At 38.2% G+C, this 11,282-nt stretch overlaps 1 protein-coding gene across 2 annotated transcripts; it reads right to left on the bottom strand.

Moving 5' to 3' along the window:
* Positions 1–4,883: 4,883 nt before the first annotated feature.
* Positions 4,884–10,811, bottom strand: LOC145778456 (uncharacterized). 2 transcript variants are annotated; one of them, XM_082589937.1, is made up of 4 exons: positions 10,553–10,811; positions 9,515–9,608; positions 7,976–8,063; positions 4,884–5,346 (listed from the first exon to the last, which is right to left on the bottom strand). In XM_082589937.1, exons 1-3 carry the CDS (start codon positions 10,759–10,761, stop codon positions 8,028–8,030), a joined length of 339 nt encoding a protein of 112 aa, XP_082446063.1. In that variant the 5' UTR covers positions 10,762–10,811; the 3' UTR covers positions 4,884–5,346; positions 7,976–8,027. The 2 variants fall into 2 exon arrangements, with proteins under 2 accessions (XP_082446063.1, XP_082446071.1); XM_082589945.1 differs by lacking the exon at positions 10,553–10,811 and adding an exon at positions 10,347–10,517.
* Positions 10,812–11,282: the final 471 nt, after the last annotated feature.

Genomic DNA, 11,282 nt, shown 5'->3' with positions numbered 1-11,282 from the left:
AAAGAGTTTACGGCATTAAATGCTTTTCTGGCTTATTTTTAAGCGCCATCACTAAACATAAAGGGCCCTCTAGAGGTTTTCAGAGGAAAGGGGGCGAGATGGTGCTCACACGGCCCTGCATATATAAAAGAAGCCTAGTCTATATGCAGTGTTGTACGTTGACGCTAAGGTTAGCGCCGTCAGTTCATTTTTAAGTTGACGGAAGTGATAGCGCCGTCAACTATTTTGCCGATTTTAAGCGTCAAGCGCTATATGCGTCATTTTTTGTTTTCATGGAAAGTCTCGTTTCACAGTGAGAGTTTCACAATGTATTCTGGCCAGCGCGACTCATCCGAATTACCCGCTTTCGCGTTGGTTGGAATGGTTACCTGGAACACAAGCGGAAGAAGTTCGCCAAATGGTGATCACTCATATCGTGAGCAGTAGCTATGCGAGAACGAGGGAGCGGAGAGAGAAAGCGAAAAATCAATGAATGTCATCGCGGAGGTTGAAGAAACTTTATTTCAAGAGCTCTATGCCCCTGAAAAGAGCGATGTTGGTGCAGTGGACCTCGTTAAAATTAGATTTGCTGCAGTGCCACACCATCACAGCACGCTTGGAACAGTGATAGGCTACCTTTCCGAGTAAACGTTTTTTAGACTTGTGTTTGAAATACAACACACCAATACCATTCAGCGCTGCTGTGGAACGCATGTTTTCACTTGGAAAGGACATTATGCGTCCTAAATGCAGCAGATTGTCAGACAAAAGTATTGAGATGCTTGTGTTTCTACAAAGAAATAAATAATAAACTAAAGCAGCTAATTAGGCCTACAATACAGTCCCAAAACATACAACCTGCTATTTATTTATAGCTATTGTTAGCCTACACTTGGTTGAAATACTTCCGTTTTGTGAGACCCTGACTAAAATAGCGCTGACGCTGACGCCGTCAATTTCTGAGCTGACGCAGTACTTTACGCCGTAAAGTTTTTAGACAATTCGCGCTGACTCCGCCAATTTATTTCATTGACGCGTACAACACTGCCTTTATGTTTCGGTTGTTATGGTGTATTTACATTGATTTGGTCTTTATAGTGATAGCAATTTTTCTCAATTTTTTTAATTGGCCTTCATATTTTTGAATTTTGAACCATGGACAAATAAAATCTAACAACCACACGTCATTTAACATGATATAATAACATAAAAATAAACTAAAAATTACAAACGTTTTACGCCATACTGATGTTGGCCCTCATAAAGTAACCAACTGACTGATGTTCTACATAAGGGAACGTTCAAATATTACGTAACGCCTTCGAGGGGGAGGGGGGGTTTATGCAAAGCGTTACGTTAGCGTCACATCGGGGGGGAGGGGGTTCAAGCAAAACGTTAGGCTACGTAACGCTTTCGAGTACGGAATGATAGTTTTTTGTGCTGAATTTGTAGTGAAAAAGCGTTACATGGGGGAGGGGGGGATTGAAAAAAGCGTTACGTTGGCGTTAGGGTAAGAGGGGGTGAATTGGCCATTTTTTTGCAGCATGCTACCTTATGTACGCTATGTCATTCCAAATGACTTCATGCAGAGTTTTTCAGTAGTATGCACAAGAGGCCTCATCTTAAAAACGTTGGTTTATGATCTCGCACATTTTTTGATGAAAAATTTCCGTTATAAAGTTTGATAGTCGTCGTGTTAAAGCAAATTTTTTTGGGGGTGAATTGGCCATCTTCCTGTTTTAATACTAAAAAAAACTTGCAACTGTACAAAAAAACGAATAATTTTGTGTACTAACAAAGCAACATATGTTCAATGCAAATGAAGCAAATAAATGGTAAAACAAGGCCTGAAAAGGTCTTTCTAAGCAAGTTACAATTTTCATCAAAGTCTAATCCAATTATTCACAGTTATAACAACGATCGACTCCAAAACAGCTCTCACATGACCAGGAACTGCAATCAGGACACTGTAACCAATCTTCACCTTTATCCGATGTGTAATAGTCGGTCCCACACGTGCAGCAAGCCCACTGCTTTGGTTTGTCAGCACCTTTTTTAGATCTTTTTGGAGTTGCTAGAGATGCTGCTAGCTTTGTTTTCTTTGCATCTCTAGATGTTGATGGCACTGATTGTGTGGATGATCTAGGAGATTTAAAACTCAATCGCACTTTTAGATTTTGCTTTTTAGCATGAAGAAGTTTGACTGCAGATGCTTGGTGAGGCTTAATGTGCGTCAGATTAATAGATTTCCTAGGACTTTTGAACACACTACGAATAGATGATGGTGTTGTACTGCATGATGGCGATGACGAATTATCTTTGCTTGATCCAGCTGGTGATGATGAATTAACTCGTTTTGATCCAGCAGCTGCTGGTGATGTATCTTGCGCTGAAAAAAACACGTGAGATTTTGAATATTCCTCATCTGGGACAGCATCTTTATTCAGTGGATACAATCCACAGTAGGCAAAAGAGTCGACAATAAGACCTCTTTTAATCACCATGTCTTTCCACACAAAAAAGAACAACTGGACAAAATCGGTCCTTGCAAGAGCTGAGCTGTTGCTGGTCCTCAGAAATTCTGCCACCGCTTTTGCCCAAAGATTCTTCAACGTTTTGTTGAAGTGAGTATCCAGCGGTTGCAATCGATGGGAAGTATGTGGAGGCAAGCAAACCATGTCTATACCATTATCCATACAGTATTCGATAGCCTCCATTGAGAAATGAGAGCTGTGCCCATCCAAAAGAAGAATGCATTTCTTTCCTGGAATCTTAATTCGTTTACTTTGGAAATGAACTAAGAAATTCAGGAACACATCGGAATCTATGTAACCTGATTTCGTTGAAGTACAAGAAATGCCTTGATCTTTCAAAAGATCTCGGACTTCCTCTGATGGTGCTTTTCCCTTAAAAATTAAGAATGGAGGCAAGCATTCTCCCGAGGCACTAACTGCTGGAATGACTGTTGTTAAACTCCCCCGTTCTCCCACTTGGATGGAATGCACAGCTCGTGATCCTTTCGTAGCAATGACTCGATTAGAATTGCTTGGAACAGAAGATAAACCTGTTTCATCAATGTTATAAATTACCTGAGGGTATTCTTTAATGCTGTTGCTGGTGTAAATGTCATCCAGGTCACTGTAAAATTCTGTCACTCTCTTTTTGTTGAAAGCATGTGCACGTGAAATGCTTAAACCTTCTGGTCTGCGAATTGAAAGAAATGGGTGCCTTTTTTTGAATGAGAACCACCAATCTCTAGAGCACATTTTGTTAGTTTGCCAGTTGTTTGGCACTTTTCCCGGTAGTAATCCGCGTCGATTCAGTTTGCAAGCATATTCATAAGACAACTGCAGAAACCTTTCAATACTTAAAGGGAAGCCTCGATTTTCCATGTACTGCAACCGTAGTGCCATCTCGTCTTCTTGCATAGCTGAGAAAATAGTTGCTCCACCAGGAGGTCGTGATGTTCCAGGATTTCGGAGATGATTGGATAGCGTTTTTCTTGGAATTCCATACACCCTTGATGCAGAACTTGGAGTTTGATCTCCACATTGAATGGCCAAAATAGCAGCTTCAAGAGCACTTGAATCGTAGTTACCATACTTGTTTTTCGATTTGTAGGTGCGCGGCATGTCTAAAATTACAGAAATATGCAATTTATGTGTTATACAAATCACAAGATCACCAAGTTATTTGATGACTAACTACTTCCATAATCAGTATAAACTGTCGACGCCAATTTTGCGTTAATGGGGGTGAATTGGCCAGTATATGAATAGAAGGTTAATTGTCGACTTTGAAATGAAGTGGTGTTAAAAACAGTGAATTGCAGCTGATGCTAGACTGATCAACTGGTCTGACTGTTTTGTGCCGAGATTTGAGCAGTTTCAAAATTTTACAATTTGGCGTTACATGGGGGAGGGGGGGGTCAAAAATTCGGAAAAAAAGCGTTACGTAATATTTGAACGTTCCCTAAGTTGAAATTACAAAACTGATCTACAATTCTACATAGCCTACACAAAATCGAAACGCATCAGAATGAAACGGCAAAGCAGAGGAGAGGTTATGGTTCAAGAAAATTATCTCTTCATATTTTGGTTCCTAAAATTGGATTTTCTGTTGGTTTTGGTTGTTAACTTTGAAATTAAGACTCGCAGTTAGGCTAGTGGTCGTATTTCGTAACGCAGGTTATTAACGTTTTAAATTTATGTTTCGTGCTTTTTTCCATGTTTAAAATACCATCAGGGGTAAAAAACAGGTATCAGAGATTGGTAACCCAGGGCATTTGAGAATATTAAAAGTATTTTTGTTCCCTCTATTTTTACATAAATATTGCGCATTGTATAACACAGTGCTCGTCAACCTTTCAAACAACAGCAGGAGCTTTTTCATCGTGGCTTGGTTTTGAATTTTTATTCTCGGACTGACAAAGACTTCATAGATTATTACTAATGGTAGTTTCGCATCTTGTAGGCCTATTTGTAGAGACTTTTGACGGAGAGCGGGTTACCGAAACTGAGGTTTCCTATAGTTGGGATTTATTCCATCCATAGCAGTTGCCTCTGAATGGAGAGCAATCCTGATATGCGTTTCTCAAGCGCACACCCCGAGAGCCGAACTAGCGCCGCTTGATCTTGAGTTGGGTGCTTAACCACTGAGCTAACGGGGGGAAAATTTTTTTCATTCGCACAATCTAAAAATAGTTTCCTTGCAGTTACTTGTTTTCCCTATTTTTGGAATAACAGGAGGGTTTCAATAAAAATTTTAAATTGATAGCTGAAGTTGCAATGGATTGAGCTTGATCCAACTCTGATGCATTTCACTCGTTACTGCTTTTTGTCACTTCAAGACATGTGAAAGGAATTCTGTTTTATCAACAGTAGGCCTAACAACAAAAATTATTTGCATTTTTTTATTGAACCATCTAAGTTTAACGATCATTTGCTACTGAACATTTCTGAAAGTTTCAGACCAAAGCCTCAAGTAGGCTATGAGGTCATAAAGAATAACATAATGCAACACGAATAACTGACTATAGGCTACAGTAAACTAAACACATTAATTCCACTCAAGTTCCAATTAAACAAAACCACGAAAATACAGTTACGAATAATGTCAAGAAGAACAAACGGAAAGATTTACCACCTTTGTTTGTGACGTGGTGCGTGATTTCAATAAACCAACGCCATTAAAGTTCATGAACAATGCAACTTCTCTCAATTTGCCAGCAAACATTGTGCTGTCAATGAAGCGAAGTAATTGAAATCGTTTTTTTTTTGTTTTTTTGATGATCTCTTGTTTGCTTGTTTTGTCTTTAATGGTTGCATTGCACAGTTTGCACCATGGTGTTCTTATCTTTATCAGCGCCTGCATTGCAAAAAGACTTTTAATGTTGATGTGCGGTAAAACCTTTAATTGTTTCCTTCTAGCAGAACTCCTAAAGTATACCTAAGAGTACATTGAAAAGTTGCCATACCAGTGGACTGCAAAGCGCGGAAACGGTAAATTTATTAGAATGCCCATTAACCTAATTGTTGCGAAAGACTGATTACTGACGTTCGTTTTTCGCACAAAAAACAAAACAATCAGACTATATTTAAATGCTACTTGTCCACTGAGCAAATGCGAGCTGTGAAGCTATTCAGTAAATATGCAAACGAGTGCTAATACACAACTTGACATACACAAAAGTTTAGGTTAGTACAAAGCTAAAAATTCATCATGTTCAAATTTCAATTCTTTCCACTAATTGGGATTAGGCATACGAAGCCGAGTAACGTGATCAAGTTTAACATCTTCAAGTTTATTACATATAGAAACACAAAACTACGCAACAAATTAAGTATCGAACGTTTTCGACATCACAAGATGTCCTCTTCAGGAATAATATACATACAACTTAACTACATCTGAATAAAATACAATGGTTAACTAAATCTATAACAGAAAAAGACAAAAACTGCACAGTACTTCTGACTAGCTCAAACTCAACGATAGGCTCCACGAGAATCAAAGGCAACTGCATCAAAAGGTGTTAAACAGATCACAGATATGGTAGAAAGGCAAGGTGCGAAAAAACTAATTTTACAATACAGACAGCAAGAAAGACGAGCCGCAAGCATACAATTGTCTGTTCAAAAGTGGATTGTGACGTTTTATGTACAAGGCTTCCAAGATCTTAGTTTGATACCCAGACCTGCCTCTGGACATGATCTCAAATTGCTTGATAGAAACGTTGTTTTGACATTCTGTACATGAGAAAATGTGATCTTTAATTGCGCTTTTCTGTACAGAATTCAAATTGAGGTGTTCCCCAGCTCTAGTCGATAAATGTCTTGTTGACATACCGATGTATGTCAGGCTTGCATCACGCAAATGACAGGTCGACACCTGCCCTGACATCCAGCTCGGGTCTTAGCCACTGCATCAAGGTTGGTATAAGGCAGAATCCCTCGATCTACTGGCAAGGCCTATGAGAGGGGGGTACGGAGGGTACGGCGTACCCTTGAGGGCCCTGGCCTGTGTTTGTTGGGGGGCCCGAAATTGTGATTTTATAGTTTACGCTTAAAATTGTTGGTTAAAACCATCCTAAACGACTAAATTCAAGCATAAAAATTAGTCCTGGGGGGCCCGTAGAGTAGCAAAAGGGCCCGGAAAGGTAATTGAGTGCATTGCGAGCAAATTAGGAACCCAAACTGGTGATTTAATGCTTTATGTGCAAAAATGTTCTGTTAAAAGCACCCTAAATTAAATCATAAAAGTTGGTTACTCTCCTGTCTGGAGGGGGGGTGGGTACAATGTAGCAAAAGCAGTTTTGAGAAAAGCCCGGGTCTTTTGGTTTTTTTTAAAACTATTTGAAAAAGGTAGTTTCACGCTTATTTCACTTCAAATAAACTTCGGAGTTAAAGCAGGAGCCGGAGTCAATACTTTCGGAGCAGAAGCTGAGCCGGAGTAAAAAAAACGACTTCGTTCACCTCTTGTGGCATGTGAATGCAAAAGTTAATGAAAAAAGGTTATTGGTCAGATGATTAATTTGATTGTTTTTTAACAAGATGTTATGTTTGAACCTTGGTAGAGTGCTTGACTTGTACCAAATACATGTAACACTCAGTAACGTTAACAGATTTAACATTTTTAAATAAAAACACAAAAAAAAACAAGAAAAAACTATCCAACGTTTTCGACACCACAAAGTGTCCTCATCAGAAATAATTATAGGCTACATCTAAGAGAAACAAATAAATCAGTTTGAAATTTTTATATTAAAGCTGTACTAGCGACACCTCTCAACAGCACCATCAACAACGGACACACGAATTCAATGCAGGATACACAAATTGGCAAGGAATAGATCACATGATATGCACAACACAAAACACTAAATAATAGTTTTATTGCAGCCTGATACTATTATTGCGCACGGTGTACGGTCGTTTGGTCGACAGACATTTGGTCGACAGGACGTTTGGTCGACAAGACATTTGGTCGACAGGACGTTAGGTCGACAGAACGATATATTTTAGGGTTAGAGTTAGGGTTAAGGTTAGTTAACTAACCCTAACTCTAAAATGAATCGTTCTGTCGACCTAACGTCCTGTCGACCAAACGACCGGGTACCATTGCGCACAGATGTGCAATTCTGTAGTAAAATTTTGTATGGTGTGCAATACGCCTAAGCGAATATCACCCGTTTTGCCCAAGACAAAGGGGCCCGGAGTGACTCTTCGTACCCCTAGTGAAAATTTCTCTCAGAGGCCCTGTCTACTGGTAAAAAAGGTTCATGCAAAGAAAAAACACATTTGTTCTGTTATTGACTAAAAAAAATAATTGTCCAAACTAAGATAGACCACATGTAGACTGTTTCGAAAGCAGGTTAACGTGAGCACAGAATGTAAGATGCACATTGACTGCAATGATTGATTTCCCAAGCTTAGAACAACCTGCATCCGTGCGATTAAAGTACAATCACTTTAACGTAAGTAAAACCAAAGCTTACTTTGACAAATGTGAATCATCTTCAACACATTTTTATGTTTTTTCATAGTTGACTATTCTTCAGTTTCAGAAGTCTTTTTGACTGTATTCTAGAAAAAACACCAAAACGTAGATATGTCATTTTTGAAATAACCTAAATATTACCACAGACATATACAACCAAGCAACCACACGGCATTTAACATAATCCATTAAAATTGAACATAAACTATAAGCTACAAACGTTTTCGGCCATACACACGTTAGCCCTTATCAAGTAACAAAAAAATAACTGCTTATCATATCTACACTGAAAATGAATAACTGATCTAAACACTGAATTGAAAAAACGAAATGCAAAATGAAACGGCATAGCATAGGAGAAAGGCACATCACATGGCGTTTAAATTACACGAGGCAAAGATGCATCATATGACGTATCAAGAAAAGACGTTGAGTAAATAAGAAGCACCTGAGGCAAACAACTGTGTATTGAGGCGAGGATTGTATGATTTTATTAGCAAAGCCTCGTGGATTTTAGTGTCGAATTCGGTGGAACATTTACGCATAATTCTAAACGACTCCAAGGATGGTTTGTTATTAGAACATGTTTGGCAATCGAATATGTGATCTTTAATGGCACTTTGCTTGTTCAAATTAGTTCAATCTAAGTGCTCTCTCACTCTCGTGGCCAAATACCGCGTAGACATACCGATGTATGTACAATTCGCGTCATGCGAACAAGTGAACTTGTACACGACATTTGAACACAAGTATTGCGTCTTTTGCCTCGTGTAATTTAAACGCCATGTGATGTGCCTTTCTCCTATGCTATGCCGTTTCACTTTGCATTTCGTTTTTTTCAGTTCAGTGTTTAGATCAGTTATTCATTTTCAGTGTAGATATGACAAGCAGTTATTTTTTTGTTACTTGATAAGGGCTAACGTGTGTATGGCCGAAAACGTTTGTAGCTTATAGTTTATGTTCAATTTTAATGGATTATGTTAAATGCCGTGTGGTTGCTTGGTTGTATATGTCTGTGGTTGAAGAAAGTGCCCTCTTTACCAAAATTGTACCTAAATATTATTGCACCAATGCTTTGATTTTAATTTAGACAAAAGCTTTTACTGAATTGACTTAATTAAATCTCATTCTATTTCAATAAGTTGTCTACATATTAGCATATTAATTATTAAACGTTCAATCAAGGCATCAATTTCTGAATCTTTTCCTTAGCCAACAACATAATCGGCAGACGTTGAATATATCGCACCACCTTTCATTAAATACATTTATTATGCCAAAGAGCATTTTTCGACAAGTACCAGCTACAATATGTGATGTTATCAGCAGCCCAATGAATGGAAAAGGTGCCAAAACAAAAGTGTATGGAAAGGACCAGGGTCCAGGACCGTAGCCAGCACAAACATTTTGGAGGGGGGCAAGTAAGTACTTTTGCATATGTGAGTGGGAACCTCACCCCAAAAAAATTGGAAAAAAATACCTTAATACTGCGCATTCCGAGAGTATTTTAAAAGAGACTCATCTATTGTAGGCCTACCTGCTTGGTTGACACCAGTCGTGTCTTAATTTGTTCATAAATAGATTGGTCAAGCTGTCTAGAAAAGGTTGTTGAAATTTGTGTGTCACCTCGCCTGAAAAGAAATAGCGAGCATCATTTCATGATGGTTGATCAATTCAATAATCATGTAATGTCAATTACGTTATACATGCCATTTATGCTACACTAATCTAATATGCAACACCTCTTACCAGAGTTTATTTTTTACCCTTTTTGGGCTACAAAAGGATCAGTAGCTTTTTTATTCTGTGGGCTAGTTTAAGATAGACATCATTTCCACATGCTGGTCAACAACGTATCACAAATGAAGCAATGTAGGTTTACTTTACGTAAATTTAATAAAACTTTGTTAGAAACTTTTATAAAGCACATCATAATTGAAAAAAGTGTGATCACTGAATGTTACAACGCTGCAAAACTTTTGGTTTGGATTTTAAATTTTTATCCTCGGACTGACAAACCCTTGATAGGTTATTCCAGGTAGTTTTGCATACTTGTAGAGGCTCTTGATGCAGGGCGTTGCCGGAGAATTATTCCATTCACTAGGTGCCGCTGAATAGAAACAGTCCTAAAAGTGAGCTGCTCAAGCGCACACCCAAAGAGTCACACCAGCGCCTAAAATCTAGTCGAATATTAGTATGGAAAAATAGCACAAGAGTACCACAAAAATTTATATAAACGACTGATGTATCAGCAGACTAAGTGTAGCGGAACGAATTCCAGTCAGATTTAATGCTTGCATATTGGCATGGCTTGTGGATGTACGTCACCAGGGAACTACCATGACATTAAATCATAGAGCATAGCTCACCACTCCACCAGTTTGAGGACTTTGGCAAGATGGGTAAAAGTACCCAAATCATGTTCCTTGCGTACCACAAATGGAAAAATCACGACACTGCATTACTTATATAGTGATAAGGCGTTCCTATCTAGCATACGATTCACTGCACTGAGGAGACCTAGAGGTCAAAACAGTGGCATCCTGTCTGCAGATACAGTTTAAATATATCTTACATGTATATGATCCAAGCAACAAAAAAACAACTGCCGTAAGTAAGAATCCCTTTATAAAAATCAAAACGTGTTATAGTTCTTCTTTGATAAAATGCTCTGGGACTCTGCATGCGTCTGTATAACACTTTTCGAGAAACTTTGTTGTTAGCAGATTGAAGAGAGCTACTTGGATTTGAAGTAGGTGTGATTTTTGATAAAAACTTTCCCATAATACATATGCTGATATTTATATCAAAAGACAACAGTACATAACTTGCCAATTTCTGCAAACACATTGAAGTAATGAAAATTATAATTTTTATCAACAATTAAGCACCAGTGTTACACTTTTGCATCAAGAAAGGAACTTATAAATATCCATTGCCAAGCATCAATCTAAAACTTTGTGAGGAGCTTCGAATGACTTTAACTTCAATGACACAACCCATATGCCGTCATGTCTGAATGGTACAACATCATACTAACATTTTACCTGAATGAAGTGGTGCTGTAGTGAAACACTTCAATTCATGATTAGAGTATTAGCTAGGTCCTCTGTGTTTGTTATTGATTTTGCTGTTCAGAGGTATTGCTATCAGTGCTAATGTAGCAAAAACCCATCACTGGCATATGTACTTACATATTTTTTTAATAAATTTTTCATAAAAAAACACGTTTCCATATGTTGCAAAGTATACAATTGGATCCCTATGCTGTATACGAAATAGCAGGATATAGCAAAAAATTACAA

Source organism: Aplidium turbinatum, chromosome 1 (genome assembly GCF_918807975.1).
Source record: "Aplidium turbinatum chromosome 1, kaAplTurb1.1, whole genome shotgun sequence".
Taxonomy (NCBI): Eukaryota; Metazoa; Chordata; class Ascidiacea; order Aplousobranchia; family Polyclinidae; genus Aplidium; species Aplidium turbinatum.
The sequence above is the reverse complement of the archived record's forward strand: the minus strand, read 5'-3'. Positions and strand labels throughout refer to the sequence as shown.

Excerpts from the sequence above, each read along its gene's own strand:
- LOC145778456 (XM_082589937.1), bottom strand. The coding sequence starts at position 10,761 with ATGGGAAAGTTTTTATCAAAAATCACACCTACTTCAAATCCAAGTAGC. Across the intron at positions 9,609-10,552 it reads GTTGCTTGGATCATATACAT|GCGAGGTGACACACAAATTT; the intron begins GTAAGATATATT and ends ATTTCTTTTCAG. Across the intron at positions 8,064-9,514 it reads GACTGGTGTCAACCAAGCAG|AATACAGTCAAAAAGACTTC; the intron begins GTAGGCCTACAA and ends TGTTTTTTCTAG.